This window comes from Phalacrocorax carbo, chromosome 6 (genome assembly GCF_963921805.1).
Source record: "Phalacrocorax carbo chromosome 6, bPhaCar2.1, whole genome shotgun sequence".
Taxonomy (NCBI): domain Eukaryota; kingdom Metazoa; phylum Chordata; class Aves; order Suliformes; family Phalacrocoracidae; genus Phalacrocorax; species Phalacrocorax carbo.
In genome coordinates this window covers 47,495,636-47,515,347 of record NC_087518.1, presented here as the reverse complement: position 1 = coordinate 47,515,347, position 19,712 = coordinate 47,495,636, and the positions used below count along the sequence as shown (strand labels likewise).

The 19,712-nt window shown below is 36.1% G+C and overlaps 1 protein-coding gene across 1 annotated transcript in view; it reads right to left on the bottom strand.

Annotated features, from left to right (window-relative positions):
- AGBL4 (AGBL carboxypeptidase 4) overlaps positions 1-19,712 on the bottom strand; it is a 984,974-nt gene that overhangs the window by 925,011 nt on the left and 40,251 nt on the right. The window contains exon 3 of the mRNA XM_064455128.1: positions 9,100-9,224. Coding sequence (XP_064311198.1) covers positions 9,100-9,224 — 125 coding nt within the window. The remainder of the gene's footprint in view (positions 1-9,099; positions 9,225-19,712) is intronic.

Genomic DNA, 19,712 nt, shown 5'->3' with positions numbered 1-19,712 from the left:
AATTATATGCACTTGAAAGGATTCCAACTTGGAAGAATCATCATTTATAAATCTAATTTTATACATGACCAATATAGGCATAAGTTTCCAAAATGGCAAAATTATTTTTCTTCAAAACTGCAGTATGTTCGATTGATTTTTCTTTTTTTAAATGTTGAGACAAACATGCAATCTATTTTAAATGTCATCACTTTGTTTCTTATTTAACTAACATTTCATATGGCTTCATCAGTAAATAAATAATTACTTCAGTCACTATACATGACATCTAACCCTATGCACTTATGACTTACAATGAAATTGTATCAGTTTCCAACATAGGGATCAGTGAAGCTACTTTTAAAAAGTTCAAAGGCTCCTTTGAATAATCCATTACAGTTTTCAATACACATTTCAGATAATTCAAGCCTTTCCCTTACAACAACTAATGGATACGTATTACCACATGCTATGGTAGCATAAGATCTTACAAAACTTGCATCACGAATCTGGCTCCACCATCCTTTCTTCTGTTATTTTTCCAAGTTGAATGGCATGTGCTATATAAAAAAATAGTCTACATACCCTGTAGTAACTGCAGTTACTTAAAAGATATTGTCCAAATGCACTCAGCTGAGCCTCTCAAGTTTTCAAAGCAGATAGATATATATGTATGTACATAGATATATATATATAAAAACACATGCACTAAAAATAGCATTAAGGAGCTTGGCCAGTGCAGTATATGCAGTGCAACATTGTAGTATGCAGTGATGCTGTCAAACTAAACAAAAACTAACAGAAATCCCAGATTTTTGCCGATTCTAGATTCTGAAATATACATCCCAAAGGACGTAAATACATAACACTTACTTTGCCTCAACTGTTGTCATATTTGCTAGTAAACACTAGAGAATTTTCAGTAAAAGCATTCTCTAATTCAGAATAAATTTATTTAACTGCATAAGAAACTGATTTTTCCTGATGAAAACATTTCAAGAAAGCTTTGCTTCCATTTTAATCTTGCTTAGAAAAAGAATTATAACTTCAACACTTCTGCAGTATATGCCTTTCTCCAAGGCAAAATAAAACAGTGAATGATAAAGACTGATAAACCCAGAGGCCTTAGATGAATGTCAGATTTTAAATCTTGACCAAGTTCACCCACAAGAACTGAAACCCACTATCTGGTAGCTAAGAACAAAGGAAAAACATCACTCGCATATGAAATAAATAAAAATTTTATACTGATCTAACGAAATCAATGCTAAAATTACAGTAAGCAGTGAATTTAAAAAGTCGTAACAGTAATGCTACTTACACTTTCATCTCAAAGTCAAAATGGCAGTGTGAGCTAGAAATATGGGATGACAAAAACCATTCAACCCTTTATGGCTCTGGAGGAATGGCCCAAGTGCTTTCAACACACAAATGCAAATTCAGATGTCACTATTGACTGAAGGACCCCAGTTTCAAACACATGAGCTAGCAAAGAACGCACGCAAACGTGGTCTTGAAGAAAGAGGAGCTGCGAGCCTTCATCACTGAGAGTTAAAAAACAAATTAAAATTAATTTCATTTTACTTAACCAAATACATGGACAGCAGCACAAAGACAGAGCCTGATAATTCAAACTAAGCTTGATACTTAGGTTAGACTTTGACATCTGTAGAATAGGAATAGATTTCCCAGAAAACTGTCTTGTGATATCTACGCTCCAGCTGCAATACATAAAGTCATAGCAAAGGTAAAACTGAAGAGTATCTACAGTGTTTCTCAGAGATACCAGATACTCAAAATATCACAGAGGAACAGGAACTTAAACAAATACTGACAAATAGATGCCCATTTGGGAACTGCTAAACAGATTCATAATTTTTATTTAGGGAAGTAGAAAACCTAGGGAGGAAAGAAAAAACCAAAATTCAGGTTCAGAGTGATACTGTTCTGATACAGGGGTTGATACAGAAAATTATGTACAAAAATAAAAAATCTCTATCTTTTTGGACTTACATGTATTTCTTGGTATTTTCGTACCATCTATGCTAAATAAAATGCATTCTTCTCAGATTGCTTAAAGCTACTAACTCATGAGACTATTGTAAAACAAAAAGGAACCAATCACAGAGTTTTGCCTACATCAGTACTTGTTTTACAATTGTTCCTGTCTTTTGATGGGAAAAAGTCAGTTAGAAAGAAGCTTCAAGAACTCAAATGTTCAAATCTCAAAGCTTTCTAGTCCTAAGACACATTTTCCTTTTATTATTGGAGATTCTTATTCCTGACAAAAAAAAACCTTTCAACTACCCACCCATAAAGGTTTGCATGAAATTTAAATATAAATATTTAATTCTCTTTGGTAGTAGATCAACCCAGCGGCAGAGATAAATTTAAAACTCACCCATTCTGGTACGTTGTTACATTTATATTACCCTATGTTTATTTGCATGAAGTTTTTCTTTTATGTCTCCATCCACGTTTTACATTACTGGCAGTAACAGTAATAGATATAAATTTCTTCCAAAAAGTTTTCATGCAAAATTGAATTTCATTTTAATTGTTGACTCTTTAATAAGCACATAAAAGGAGAGGAAATGAATTAGGCAATTATGTACATTTTCTAAAAACAGCAAATTTAAAACACTGTACCTTTTTGTACAATAAACACTACAGTATGCTAGATACTAAGCTTCTTTTAAAAGCTAACCAAAATCCTTCTTTAAAACCAGATTTATAAGAGCAATATAAATTTCAAGCTTATCTTTCAGCAATATAGACTTCGTCTTATGCTTTAAAGATTCTGATTTGGAGCCAGACAATATCCCTCTACTCCTAATCCGAGTCCCAGTAAGATTCTGCTGTGTTACCCTGTAACGGTTGTATGGAGTACAAAAATCAGTCCAACATATGCATTCTTAGTAATTAAGTTCTTATACACATTACATTTAGATACATGAGTGAAACCATCTAAGATGATGGTTTTGTTCATATTGCTTGTTAGTTCTATATGCCTATTTGTTATAAATTTCCAAATTTCTAATTTCTAAAATTTAATTCATTAAATGTGCTTGGATAGACAGTGCATAGGTATTAGTAACCGTTACCTTTAACTTCTTAAAATTAACTGATTTTCAAGAAAAGTATCATCAGAAGTGAAGAAGCAAAATAAATTTATATGACAAAACAAAACTGGTACATGAAAAAGACTAGGTTTTGTCTACCTGTGTAAAGGGTGAATAAAAAACCAAAGCACAGGAAGAGGTAGATGCATCTTTCTAGGACACTAAAAATTAGTGTGCTAGAAGAGCACATAAAGATGGTAACAGCTGGGGGGCCCCTAAACAGGCAAAATTCAAATAATCTAGCTATTCTTCCCGTAAACTATTATAAGAAGGTATTTAGAGAGATTACAGGAGCTGACCAGAAGAGGATTAATACATTATTAATTCAAACTATTCAACAATGAATGACTTCTGCCTAATTTAGTAAAAAGGTATATGTAACGAAACGCACTAGAGAAAATATGTATTTCAGATCAGCTAGGAAACGTTGCAAGTCAAACAATGTTTATAGAAGTCTTCAAAATCTCAGAACTGTACTCCTTCATAAAAACATATGCACTTTTACACAGGGATTTTCCAAAGCTAGGCAAATGCAATATAGCCTTTAATGTACAGTGAAGAAAATATGTCTTCTAAAATGAGAACCTAGAAAGAGTATAAGATATTATAATGCATCTTGATACCAGTAACTTAAATCACCAAATGACAGTAGAGTGAAGAATGTCTGCTTAAGAAGAAGAAAGTAAAAAGGTAGCCTGTTTCCAACTTTAGAATGCTTTTGATGTCATCCTAACTCCATCTTTGGAGGCATCTTCTGCAGGAATTAGCTGCACAAGATGAGTTCTTAGGCCAGAAAAAGGGGTTGAGTACCTCAAAGCATGGCTGTTTTTTTCTCCCACCCCACTTCTCCAAAATGCATCAATCAGTACAATAAAAGACATTATCCCTCCCTAGACACATATCATTCATAACTTTAAACAATCACAGCTGTAACATCACAAAGAAGCCATTGTCCGCTAAGGAGCATCAGGTTGTTTTAGGACAGTAATAACAGGCCTGAACAAGCTATAAAATCCAATTTCAATAATAAATAGTTCCTGAAAATCTAATCAATTACAGACAACAGAGATTTTACAGCCTTTTTTAATTTTACAAAACAGTGTAGGACAAAAATGAGAAAACACTATAAAGAGATGTTCATGCATTCATAATAATGTCCAGCTATGATATTACCTGTCTTACCTTGGCATCCTGTTTACATTTCTGAAGAATAGGCTATAATTTTTCCTGATCCATACATATACATTACAAAAAAAACCCAAAATCTTGAGTCAAAATACTAGCCTCAGTCCAACTGCAGCTGAAGTAACAGAGAGAATGCCTTTGAAGTAAATAACATTTGGTTCTTTGATTTTAACCTCAATCTGGTCGGATTTATTAACTGCAAGTAATGATCAAATCCTAGCTGCCAAATATCCATTCTTCTCCTCTGTGCTTCTTGGTATATTTTGTCAGTACCTTTGTGATGAAGAACTCCAAATGTGTTTATCAACACTTACAGAATAAAATTTGGCACTATTAGGAAACCCCTTCTGTTGGAAATTCTTTTTTTAATCTCAGTGAAAATACCATTTCTGAACATGATTCATCAGACAGCAGAGTTGTTCAGGGTACATACACATACAGAATAGATCATGCAGCCTAGATGTGCATCGCTTATTGGTATAACATGGTTGCTGTTTGTTAGAGTAATGAAATCCTCACAGACACTTTTACTTCTTTCATCACTTTGTTGTATTCAAGTCTCATCTCTTCTCAAATTCCTCAAAAGTAAATTTTCCAGGACAAAGATCATCTTTTTCTATACTGAGGCTACAGTCTCTGGAACAGTGAGTGTCAACTACTTTAGTAGAACTTGGGGCTATGGCTGCCAAGAGAAATAATCATTCTTTTTACCTGTAAAATCCTCCAATATGGGTATACTAGCATATTTTTATAATTTATCACACGTGTACACATTTTTTTTTCCTCCAAATCTCAAATGAATCACTGTTGCTACTAACACCTTTAAAGACATTCTAGTTCAGAAGCAATCATGCACCTGAAGCAGTGTCTATTTAAAATACCTGAAATGCAATTTGGAGATGACATTTGTTCATCCAATTTCCGGTTCCACAGAGAAGGAATTTAGCAAAATTGTAGAAGGTGTTGTAAGGGCCATGGATGAAATTAACAGGAAACAAACCCTGCCCAATAACGAGCATTATCCAGAAACAGACAGCAGCCTGTGACACGTATATAATTAGAGAAATTGGAGGCTTTTCCCATGAGACCATGTGTTCCACAGCAAATCCTATTTCCTTCATTCTCCCTTTCATGGCTATTGTAAGTGTAATCATTGCATGATTATAGTCCTTACATATAACATATCAGTTTCTTTTTGTTTTTTTCCGATATTGGTGTTAATTGAATTCACTGAACAAATGACAAAAAAATTCACATCTCAGATCTTATCAGACCAACTGACTTGTAAGTCAGAAACCATATAAGGAGGCCAAAAGACCAAATTTTACATCTCACAAGTACCTTATATGATGGTTCTTTTTTCCAACAAATATAAGCATCAGCTATTTCTTTTGACTTTTTCCTTGCCAAAAAAAGTATGAAATAAAACTGACAACATAAAATGACTGATGTAGAAGTCCAAGTCATAAGGAGGAGGAAGTTAATTTACCAACTTCCAATTGAAAAATAAAGTCTGCTGGTTCTACTGTAACACAGGGAAGTGAACATCAGGAAAACCAAGTTTATCATAAAATTCTAAAAATAATTCTGAAGAGATTAGGTCTTTCACTGCTATGCTACAGAACTTAGCTTTATTACCTGCTCTTGTTACGGAAGCACAACAGTAACTTAGGACATATGTAACAGGAGGAAGGAAAAAATCATTCTGAAAAAGATTTATGTATGATAGTGAACAACAAATTAGGCATGAGTTTCCATAGTGATAGAGCAACAAAAGGCTGCTGCAATTTTCAGCTGTCTATACTGAGACAGTAACAGAGCAAAGGGACTAGAGTCCCTTCTCTGTAAGTTGGCATGTTAGCGTACTCAGAATTGTCCATTAAATTTTAATTCCACACTATAAAGAAAATATTGAAGGAACTGGAAGAGGAATAATAATAAAAACAAGAAGTTCTGCAAGAAGCAAAACTACTAAGTGTTATGGATTTGGATTTCATGGTTGGATTTTCTGGTATCTTAAAAACGTGAATTCCAATGAGTACTTTCTCCTATACATCTCCTCTGTGGATTCTCTGATGTTTAATAAGAAATTATCTCATACTATAGTCTTTCTGCCAGTGCAAACACAGATGGGTCTCTTGCCCATCTGGCAGCCTGCTTTCCTGAAACTTACAGGAATTCCTATCCAGTGGTGTTGAAACTGGGTTAAGAAGCTATTGACAGAGAAAGGACAGGAGAAAGATCAGCAGCCACAGAAAATCCTAGGCTAGCAAGTAGACAGTGTGATCATATAAGCTTTGTTTCCCTTGGAAACTAGGCTAATTATCAAAGGGGTGGAAAGATTCACTTACGATGAAAGTCCAAGGGCACCAAAGTGGAAAAATACTTAAACACTTAAAGGTGAAGTACGTTATTGGATATAGGGCTAAAAGAACCAAACATGATAGCTAGGTTGAGACACAAATGATGAGGAATGTTATAATTCACAGAAATATAAATGTTAGCCAAGGATGATGAGGATTTATTTGTACCAAGAGGAGCTATTACTAAGCAGAACTGCAACTGGGAATAGTGGGATTAAATAAAGGAAAGCTTTAGGCTAAAATCAAGCAACATTGTGAGATAAGTCTATAGAACAGTTTTGAGACATAGGAAGTGGAAGCTCGTGGCTTAAGAAAATTAAAACTGAACTGTAAAAAACCTGTTCTCTACAGAACAATAATGCATGGACAGTGAGATTAGCAGGAATGTCTATTAGGTCTTTTCATTTATCACTAGATTAATAACACAAAATACTGCACTAAACTTATTGTAAAAACTGCACTACTATCCAGTAGTAGAACTGAAACCTAAATCAGAAATACATACAGTACAAGTCTGTGTTCCTAGTAGTTGTATAGCTGTTTTTTTTTACACTGTGCCTTTTTCGTTCACTTTTTTATCCATTTTTCCACTGTTGGGTGTCAATAATTAATCTGATACAACAGGAGAAAAACAGAATGGATGATTTCTAATTCAGGTAATGAAAAGAGGTTTCTTGTTTTCTCATGACACTATTGAAATACATTTATTTGGGAATAAAGCTTTAGTGTGAAATGTTAACCAAAACTGGAGATATTCTTATAATGAGAAGAAAATCTTCACCATATTTTCAAATCTAAGTAAATAAAGTTGTTAAGAACTCGAAGTTGAAGGAAGAGGAACAATGAGAAGGAAATATAATATAGACAATATACAAAATTAATAAAAGTAGCTACTCCTTTTGAGTCCTCATCTAAATGGCTGAAACCACACCTAGGATATATAAATACATAGGTCTGCCTTCCTCCCACATCAACTACGTGATACATCAGAAATAAATATAATATTATACAGATAATTATTTTTACAGAGTTATTACACATAAAGTGTAATATACTTTTACACATAAAGTGATCAAAGTTACTTGTGTATTAGTGCAACATTTTTAAGCGATACTGAATGGTATGGATTTCCTTATTATTTCCTAGTAAAACATAAAAGAGAATAAGCAAAATGCACAAACCAGATTACACAGTATGTTTGATGTAGCAATTTCTAACATTCATTTAATATAGCTGAGCTGCAATGACTAATACCGCCCATGTCCGCTAGTACAAAGACCTAAAAAAGGTTCCAGACTAGATTACGTTCATGCAGGTCTCATTTTAACGGAAATTGGAGAGATGAAAAAAAGATTATAGGAACACACATTATAAAAACAGACCTCACAAGTCAAACTTAATAGTGAAACCATTCTCTTTCATGTAGACAACCATGAAAACAAATATCCTGTAAGCACTAGATATATATTGTATCTTTCTACCAGATCTCTTTGCCTCCTTGAGACAGATTCCCATTCATCTCATGACTATATAATTTGATCATAGTTGAGTAAGGCACATCAGGGGAAAGGGTCTGTCTGATAAAGTATCAGGCTCCAGGAAGACAGATAAACAATTTCATGATTTCTAGTTGTAACAGGAATGGTACAGTGGTGGATATTAAGATATTAGTCTCGTAGGCATACAAAATCAAGCTTCTGCAGTTTTTCCTCTTACTGTTTTCTTTCCATTAAGTGAAAATTACAGTCAGACTATGATAAACTAAGACAGAACGCCAGAATAAAATGCAAGGTACATGTGAAAACTGGAATTAAATCTTTTTTGAGTTGTCAGTGTGAAAGTACATCACTTTTTTTCTTGTTTGTTTAGTTTAAGACAAGTGAAAAAATAGAGCAAGGAAGTCTCTTTCTCATGGGGTATTTTTACTGCAAAGAAACATTATTTAAAAGTAGGTGAAACAGTTGCCTATTAGGTTATTTCACATTTAAACCTCCTCTTTCACAAGGGACACGTTGGCAGGCAACTCCTCCTCTACTACAAGTAGTAACGCCTGTTAGCAGCACTACCTCATTGTTCTACCCATATTAAACGAAGGCTTGAGTGATAATATTTGAACAAATATGATGGACTTCTTTTCCATATATTAACACATATATTTTGTTTGTATATATTAACACAAATATATAGCAGCCATTACTAATGCAACTCCTGTTAGATGGCAAATGTTGTATTGTCTTTGTAATTACTTCCTGTCTTGGACAGCTGAAAAACATGGTGATATCCAGTCATGTTGATACCTGCTTTTACTTTAACAATTCAAAGAACAAAAATATATTTTACAGCAAATTTTTAGTTACAAACCCTGGATATAATCTTTTTTATATAAGAAAATATATTCTAGAGTAAGCAACTTCTAAAGCTATCACACTATCTTATTTAGTATCACTTACCTGTGATTCTTTTACATTTTCAACAGTGAAGTTGAACCAAACTCGAAAGCGTGGGTTACAGGTATCTGGTCTAATGAACAGGTCATACTCAAACTCTGTGATGTGGTCCACGCGTCCAAGGTTACCTACCAAAAGCATATAAAAAATAATACATTTTAATGAATGGCTGATAAACTCTCTAGGAACTACACTGAGAAAGTCTTAAAAACTTCTACTTGTTTTGATTAAAGTATGTAAGAAGCCTTACAACAGTTCAGAACTATTTTTAAAAGACTTAATCAAAGTCACAAAATAAAATACATACCAGTAGGCTACATGCATATTTATACATCAAAAAGAAGACAACATGGATTTTTATTATTCAATCAAATTGACTTTTTGTCTTCTTTTATCGGACTATTCCAGTTAACATCCTTTTAATTGTTTCCTTTTTTTCCCCCCACTTTTCTGATAATGTCTCTGCACCTCTTTTAGCCCCTACCTGTGTGGATTTCTTTCTTTCCCTTTGCTGCTCATGTTCAAGCACCTCTAAGATTAAAGAGTCCCCAGACTTCCACCTGGCCCCTGCGGCTGGTGCTCTGAGCATCCCTCTCACCCTACAGATGGGCCAGCTTTCATGTCCTTTGTGATTCAAAAGTTATCTTTATACTTGTTCTTTACCATTCGCAGCCACTGTCACCTCCTTCCAAAGACACAAACAAGGCTGTAGGATTTCACTTCAGCTCCTTCCTGGTGAACTTCATGGAATAATATTTTTAAATATAGTCAGAGCTACATTGTCCCCTGTGGCATTATTCAGCAAGCAACCACATTGGCTATAGAAATGAAGTTCGGCACAGGGAAAACTTGCTAAGTGCTTTTAAATTGCTAAATTGGCATTCTTCCTTTGAAGTGTGCCAAGATTTTTAAAGAGAGGGTTTAGGCTGTCCATTCCATTTATACACTATAAAAGTAAGACTTCACATTTTCTTGATCCAATCCAAAACCAATCTCATCACGTCTTGTAAGACATGGTCATGCTTTAGCTCACATGCTAAATTATGGTTATTTTAAAAAATAGCACTGTAAGATGACCTGGTTTTATGGTTTCAGATATATTTTTGGGTTTAGATGTATATTTTGGGGTTGGATATATACCATTGGGTTCAAACAGTTATTTATAACACTATTTGAGCTAAACAATTCCCTCCTCAGCAAGTCCCATTTCAGTCAATATGAGTGCTCATTGGTAACACGCTACTCAGTATAAGCACAAGTAGCAAAATTTGGCTGATCTGTTGTTCTGGATGGAAAAGAAGCAGGAAAAATCATTTTCAACCTTGTTCATCAACATATTTGCAGGACTTCTTCCTTATCCTAAATTGTTTCTGGCTTTACTAATTTAACATTTTTAATCTTCCCTATTTTTAATGTTATCCCCTACTTTCCTACCCACATTCTTCTTTTCAGAAGAAAATCCTCTTCACTGATTCCCTCTGCAGAAAACCGCTTCATGCTAACAATCTGTTCCTAAACACTTGCCCGAAGGATACATTTGGCATATGAAATAGTTGATAAAAAAAAAAACCCAACAGTATTGTACAGATAGAATATATTTTCCAAATATAAATAATGTCACCTGCTGTATGTGGTGTCGGCGCCCAGGTGCCGGCAGCGGGGGCGGCAGGGTGAGCTGCCCGAGGGAGGCTGGGTGCCCCGTGCCGGTCACAGCCGGCTCCAGCGGCCCCTCCGCAGGGCAGAGCTGAGCGCCGCAGCCGGGGCAGTGGGGCCTCCCTGGAAGAGCATTTAAGGAAGGGCAAAAGCACTGCGCAGGCAGAGGAGTGGGGAAGCCTGAGGAGAACCAGGGTTCGAGGAGGAGGGAAGGGGGTGCTTCAGGCACTGGGACAGAGACTCCCCAGTGTCCTGTGGGGTGAGGCTGGAGCAGGTGGATGTTTCCTGAAGGACCTGCAGGCAGGGCCCGGGCCCAAGCAGGAGCCCCTGACAGGCCCTGCAGCCCCCAGAGGGCCCACGCTGGAGCAGGAGCCCCTGACAGGCCCTGCAGCCCCCAGAGGGCCCACGCTGGAGCAGGAGCCCCTGACAGGCCCTGTGGCCCGCGGCCCACTCTGGAGCAGGGGAGCGGCATGCCAGGGAGGGGTGGCAGCGAGGAACTGCCCCGGGCGGGCTACAGCCCCCCACCCCGGCGCTGCATGTTGTCAGGGTGCAGAGCTGGTCCTGGGGAACAGGGAAGGGTGGCATTCTAATTTCTCTTTGTTCCTTGTTATTCAAACTTATTTTAACCGGCAATAAATTAGTTTTCCCCTAGACAAGTCTGTTTCATCCGTGATGGCAACCGGTGGGCGATCTCCCTGTCTTTATCTCGTCTTTACTTTCTCCCCGCCCTGTTGAGGAGAGCAAGTGAGAGAAAGGCTGGCTGGGTGTCTAGCAGCTGGCCGAGGTGAACCCACCACATATGCCTGATTTTAGGATAAGCCCCTTACTCATCTAAGTGCACTTGCTGCCACAGGGGTCAAATCTATCACTGCTATTCACAACAAAAGAACTCAAATCTTAATGTAAACTATTCTTTCCTACAGATTATTATCCAAAGTAAATAAGAGTGGTAAAATCAAGCTATTGTGTTGTAATATCTTTAATTAAAGGACTTCGTTTTACTGTATTTTTCATTATATGTCATGAACATATGACACTGTTGGGAAAATAATATTCCTTGTGCATTTCAGAATTTCAGTGGTCCAAGCTGTTCAGCCGCATAGGTTGGATTCCGGTTGCCCCACAAGTCACAGTTTAAGCCCTCTCTGGACAAAGCTTAATGTGTAGATGCCCGGAGTCACCCGAGTGGTGCATGTGATGCTAGCGGATCCTCTAAGATTAAGGCAGCATTAAGGATGAACACAGACTGTGGACTAGGTACAGTTTGTAAGCTACTAGGTTACATGCATCCCAGTGATCCCAGCAATTCCAGATATGGATTGTTATCTGCAGCACAGACCAGAGGTGTAAATTTTGACTGAACGACTTCCAAAGGAGGACACAGAAGCAATTAAATTTATATTTTAAGTTCAAAGATCATTAAAAAGTTGTACCGCAATGCACAGGAAACTAAAGGATTATTAAGTGAATAAACAAAAACAGAGCAAAATGAGACCTTGAATTCTGACTTATTGCACATTTCAGCTTCTTTTGCAACATCAAACTGATCTGAACTATAGGGGGGACAGATGGCCCACTCAGAACTACTTTACAGAGTCCAGAGGATCCCTAAACTAGCACTAGAGAACTGGACCAATGTCAGTGCAACCACTGATGGTAAAGAGCCAGTATGCTGGAACCACTCCAAGCCAGTCTGCTCTGGGAAATTTACATACCAATCTCAAATAAAGCAGAACCTTTAGCCATTTAATCGTGTGCATGATTCCTTGGGAATCCCAACACCGTTTTCTCTCTTTATCTGTAATGCTTGATTTGAATACTCACCTCCCTCTTAATGCAGTATTTTTTCCTTTGGTGAATTGTATCTCACTTTATTACTTTTTGCCTACAGAGCTGCCTCTTACCAGGCTCCTTTGTAGTACACGTCAGCTGCGATAGTCACCTGCAGCCATTTGCAGTTTAGTATCATTTGTACATTTCATTAGCACACTATTTCTTCTCTGTCTTCCAGATGCTAAATAGGCTGGACCAAACACTAATGCCTTCGGTAACCAATTCAACAAGTTCCTCATGCTCAATAGACTATTGTTTGTAATATCACAGCCTTTGCTCACAATCTGTCAGCCTAATTTCAACCCACATAGCAATGTCATTAAACAAGACGGCAGTTTGGGTACAAAGAAGTCTAGAACTGTAAGAACAAAACACTTCCTCACTTTAAGAGATGCTTTGTATAAAACTGATAATGCCACTGAAAAACGTTTTCAGTGTCCATGAAAGTATATAAACTTCCCAACATTAATCTCATAAAGTTAACAATTTTACATCCTGCCTTCACTCTGCTGTAATCATGGGAAATAGATTTCTTCTGAGGAGTGAGAATTGTATTCCAATACCACAGGTAACACAGAGAAATGCATTAGAAACTATGAAACAGGAATTAAAACATTGCTTATGCTATTCCATTTAGCCATTATACCATTTTAATGTTTTAAAATTGAAAATAAACTTTTTTTTCTTAAGTACAAACAACCTCTAAACTGCTTTTATTTTTTAATAGCTCCATAAGGTTCCTTAAAATTTCTATTTTCTTTTTTGTTAAATGCATAACAAGAAAACTGTTTAATGAATGGTGAGACAGTAAGTTCCTCCTATGTCACAAGAATCTCTGTGTAATTACGCAATACACACATTCTGCTTTGCAGTACCTGAGGTGGACAGTTTCTGTGCTGAAATGATGATAAATTCAAGAGAAAGCTAGATAGCACCAATTTTGTGGAATGTACCTACCAATAGTTTTCAGCCTTGATAGAACTACTGTAAGACCCTTCCCATGCACAGTTTCATTCTGCGGACGTTGCTAGTCTGGTAACTTGTGGTATCAGTAAGAAAGTCTGTTCATAACCATATTGTACGTTCTTTTAAAAGTGAAGAAAAAAGTCTCCCACTACTAAAATATCAGCTTCCCTTTACTTTACTTGGGGTTCATGCCCACATGAAATCATCACCACTCCATTCAACAAATACAGAAGTGGTATCTAGGAGATTGAACATTTTTTTAAAGCACCATCACTCCGTAATTTGTGATTAGCATTCTATTTGGGGGTTAACATTATAAAACATAAGATATTAATAATGTTATTTAAGGTACATGTAAAATTAATGAACTGATTGAGTAATGTGATCTGCAAGGGAAAAAGCCCAACAACATTATGAGCAGTAAGATCTGAACTTATTGGCATTCTAAGACACTTGTTTAAATTTTATATTTTTTTTTACAGTTTGGCTGCACGTCTGGTTGTCAAATGCCTTTCTGACTATATCATAAAAGTAAAATAAGCAATTTATTAGAGTAGCCAGCACTTTACAAATCATTATGGATTTTTTTTCTCCTATGCGCTCTGAAATTAGTTGCGGGGGTTTTTTCCTATTGTTATTTTACTTTACAGAAATATTGGCACAGATCTTTTTAAACTGAAGGGAAGATGCGAACAAATCAAATTCCCAAACTTCTATAAACTGACTTTCACTTAGCCTTGGGGTTTGTTTTTAAGACATGCTCAATTTTCAGTCACAGTTCTGTTCAATACTCTTAGCACACTGAGGAAAGAAGAGACATAGTTTTCTTTAATCATTCAAGCTGAAATTCTTAATTATATTTGCTTAAATTGCTTTACGGCATAATGTTTAGTGCAATACTCTCAAAATGTGAATCGTGAAAGGGGTCAATAGCATGTTTCAAGTTTCTTTAAAAGTCAGAAAAAAGCCCAATGTTACTATTTTATTAATCATGCGACATACACTTAGTCCTCATAAAATATTAATGTATATTGCTTCCTACATCAATAAAAAGTGTACTTTACACAAAGAAAGAAAACCTGCTTAAGAAAATGCTAGCTAAACTTACTAAGCATTCTAACAGTTATCATAAAAATGCTAGAAAAGAAAATATAGATATGTTAAGCAATCCTAAAATCTTCTTAAACCACACATTGTGCTTTCCTACAGAGAATTTTAAGATGAAAAATAGACCTTGAGGGTCTTAGACAAGCCTGAGGCAATATAAAGAAAAAGGTCAAACACTCTGCTAAAAAGGACCGTTATCTTCAGAACAACAACTTATCAGCCAGCTTGCAGCCCTGCTTATTTACAGTTATTGGTCCCAGAGGAAGTGCACTTCAGCGCAGGGCGCGATTACTTTGTAATGAGTTTGCCAGAAATGGTAAAGGAAGCTAATTTGTAACAATGTGCTGTTCCCTGCACATGAACTTTCTCAGACACTTTTTTTGTCCAGCAATGAATAACTAACTTCAGCCTCCCTAATAAGCAGTGAAAACAGAGTGCACTAAAAATGACTGAGTCGCAAGCATGAATGTGCCGAAATATCAGTGATTATCCCTCTCAGCTGTCCATTACAGTACTCATGATGACCACCAATTCCCCTGTGGTGGATATATAGAATGCAGGTTTCAGGGGGTGGATTTGCACATGAAAATTAACACCATTTGGAAGAAAATAGCCTGCACCTGTCACAGATTAGCAACAAAAGGTCAAATGCCTCCTTTTACACCTAGAGCACTTGCATATTGTATGCCTTGCTTATAGGAGCCTAATTCTAGTTTCTTAATTCAGAAAAGTGAGCACCATGGTGAACTGGGGAGAAAAAAGAATTAAATCTCGGCTAAAAGCTATCAATAAATCTATTGATCAAGATACATATGAATGGAAGTAGCTGAGGCAATCTCTGTCTCTGAAAGAGGTAGTTTTTCAAAAGAAAGCTACACAAAGTGCTCTTCTGTTTTTGTCAATATGCTGCCAGGTTTTGAAATACTATTTTTCATCCACACAATAAAAATCTTGACAAGTAAGCAATAGAAAATCACTAATACACTTGCAGCTGCATTTCAATCTATACAAATTCTTTAAACAAAAACAAAGAAGGAACAGATTGGAATATACATCATTTTCACCAGTTGAACCTGGGATCAAGTCCAAGTATTAATCTATATCTTCATGCAGCTCCATATTTTACAAAATAAGGTGAGATATAGAATATGGAATACCCTCAACGAATTCATCCTTAAAGACCACAAAACACATTGAGATGATAACGCAAAGACATTTTACTGATACGTTCTAAATGGAACCAGAACTACAGGGACCAAGATCTGTAAAAACTTCTCTTGAGTGAAAGACACCTCCTGCAAGGAGTGCATCTAAGACTATAAGTTGTAAATTCCCACTGGCTTTATGGTCTTTGTCTGTGAAAAGAATTCATAAAAAGTAGTTTGGTGAGAAGCCCTAAAAAACTACTAAATAGCATTTGATTTTTAAATAGGAAAAAATTCTAATGAAATAGCAATGATCACTGAAAACCTGTGACTGGTTTTGCATCATTTCCTGCTACGCATCCAAAGCATATGTCAAATCAAGATTCCTGAAACTGCAAAGCACAAAATTTGAATAAAAAGACAGTAACATGAAAAACCACATATACAACACCCTGCAAATTAAAGTATACTTTAAATTATTAAAATTGCACATATTAAGCTCTGCAATGCAAAGTAATATCTACACTGCTACATTAAATCGATGTTTTGGGAAAAAAAAACCTCAATACCCTTCAGCAATATAGTATCCTTTTAAGAACCTGATGCTTCACTTAAAACAATAGCAATGCTCATGACTCGGCTTTCAGTGGAAATCCAAATCGCCTTTGGAAAATGTTCAAGACTATCAAATAGGCAAAGCGTTTCAAAAGTACATGGCTTGAGAAGCTGGATGGTTCAGACTTATATTTGCAGTCTTTTTTCTACCCTCCCTCCCCAATCAAGCAAGTTGAAATTGTTGTGTTTCCATTATGGTTTAAGTTTTTAACCATAGTGACATCCAAAGGACAGTAGATAGTAGCTTTTGTGAAAAACATTGTACGGGAACAATGACTATCTTAGCTCTTAGCAGCAATTGGTAAAAGGCCAGGTCCCATCACTGGAAAGGGTAAACTGAGATGTACATATTAATGCACACCTTATAGAGGCTGTGTGATTCTGATTGAGCTTTTATTGTAATTAGACAATATGATAAAATCTAATTGTGACTGACAGCACAAACACTTTTCTTGTTTATCTATGAATATAGCATTAAAATGAATTCTATTGATCTTTTGGGTGTATAAGAGTTATGGGCGTCCATTTGTTCGTTTGTTTTACTACCAAAAGATTCAGCAACAATACGGAGAAAAGCAGTGAATCCAAAACTTACAAATGTTCTAATCCTTTCCAACTATCCTATTTCATTTGGTGTAACAATGTTGATTTTAATGGTGTTGCTCCTAATCCATAACAATGAGAGCAGGATACGATTTTCCACACGTTTTCAGGATCTCAGTTTGAGTGAACTTGAAACTCTTTCCAATATTTTTCCTCACAAGTGATGCAAGTAAGATGAGACCCATTTCCTAAGGGCATTCTGCCCATAGCCTCTAGGATCACAGTTACTCTTTCTCAGTGGTCCCAAACAAGTGTAATAAATAAATCTATAATTCCTTTGCATTGAGTTAAATTGCAGAAATATTAATGAACAGCATGGCCTAGACTAAAACACCCACAGGAGTTTTATAAATTAAAACTTTTATCTGAATTAGAGTAGGAGGCAGAATTTATCACCCACAGCAGCTAATCTGAATCATTAGATTAAAAGAATGTTGTGGGACTAGCCTCTGAATGAAGTGAAAAAGGTACAAGGCCATTTTTAAGCAAGCCAAAGAATTGTCTTCCACACAGAAAATTAAGGGAATTGGAAAACTTTAAGAAAGAAGGACTGATTGAAAAAGGAAAGAGGCATAAACCAGCTTAAATTTATTAGTTGAATATGAAAGACAAGTCTTAAGTTTGGGCAACAACACTGTGATCTATTTTCTTTTAGTAAACACAGTTACAAAAAGATTCTCATATTTTAGTAGTCTGGACAGTGCTACCAATGGATAGTTTATCGGTGAGTTCTTTCAGAAAAAAATACTTTTCTTGGTCACTGGTGTTTAAGTGATGTCTGGGCAAGGGGGGAAGGGGAATACAAGAGGTAAAATTTATTGAGCAGTATTTTTGAGGTTTCTCCTGCAATGAGGATGCTACTACAGATTTCACAATATAAATAATTTTACAGTTCTAGCATATGTTAAACCCAAAGGCTACTTACTTGTTAAACTCAAAGGCTCTACTGACATCACTTACACCTTTCATTTAAAGATAATCCAGAAGAGTACACAATACCATTCAGAAAGACAACACAAGCAACTAGGAGAACTGGAATATTTTCTGTCTTTTTATGTTCTTTAAGAGGAGCAGCCTTAACAGTGATCCCAGTTTAGAGCACAATGAGAAACAGCAACATGTAATCCTAAAGATTTAGTGATCATCATTGCCCAAAAACCACCATGAGCACACAGCACAATATATAAGCAACAGACATCCCAATATACTACAAATATCATTGTGCAAACAGCAGGCTTACATATGTACAAAGAAATTATATAATAAAATCTTGCTGAAATCTTGCTGAAAGAATTCAATAGTTTTGGTCAAATGAGATTGATATTTAATCACTTGCAGCCAAAAAGCCTTATTTCAAAATTGCCCTTATCAATACATATTAATGCTTTCAGTTAAAGGGTCTAAAAACCAGGAGCTGTAAAGAATAAAATGTCAACGTTCACTATGTAGGGAAATTGTAAAGGATGGATAAAATGGAGCCCATTCTCTATACTTCTCCCACATCTGTGAGATTCTTATGAATTACAAAAATATCAGTAAAGCCCAAGACTGCAGGACAAATTATCCAAACAAAGTCACAAAATCATGTAAATACAGAAACTGGCAGCAGTAAAGTAGCAATGCATCAGCTTAGTAGGGAGTTTCAAGAATGCCTAAAAATCAGAGGCCCACACCCTGAGATGGACATTGCACACCCACTACACTAAAACCACCAAATCCCCAGAAAAACAGTAGACTACTGATTTCTCTGCTCCCTCTTTATCAATTCACCAAAAGCCTCCAATGACAGATGGGCAGTTATTTATCCACGGCAGCAAACCTTTGTTAAAGGAAAATCAGAATACAAAGAGATTTTGCATTACTGTCACAAAACTCAGCTTTCTTTAACAAAGTATATGCTATTGAAATGGGTATCTCACAACTGTGTATGTACCACATCTTTCAAAGCAAAGCTCCTAAAGGAAAAGCATTTGGGGAAATTTCTGTTTGTAAGTCGCTTAGCATATAATGGGTGCTATCCTAAATAAATAATTAATAAGTTAATAAATAAATTATAACAACGTCTGCAGCCTTAACCACAGAAGCAGCTACCAAGGCAGATCAGGGAATATGAACTCCTATACCACAGTGGGATGTACCATTCTTGGTGTGTAGCAGGGAGAAACGAATCTTTAAATACCTGCCTTGTTAGGGCCTGATGCTCGATGTACAGCATTGAAATCTGTTGATACTTATAGCCTCTAATGTAAAACATTCTCATACTTACCTGCTGCCTAGAAATCACAGGTGTGCAAGCAATACATTACAAATGGTTAAAAATGTTAAAAGCTGGATATTCTTTCTTCATAACTACATTACAGTAGCCCTACATATGCTTCCTACTCAACATAGTTGTCATTTTGCAAAGACCCTAAGAATTCTTGTAATGCAAAAGACAAAACAGTTCCTTCATCGGACAAGTGAGGATATTCCAGTTGATTTATTACTGTATGGTAATACTGGAATTCTGTATTTGGCCTAGTTTGGTGCCTGATACACGGAACCACCATTTTTCCAGGGGAATCCTTCCATAATATAGCTGCAAGCTGCCACTTGAAGAAAATCAATTGATGGAAACCTCAATAAGTCTTGAGACCTATAGTTAAATTATATCCTCAAGGACATCTCCAAAGTCACCAGAGCTGTAAATAAATT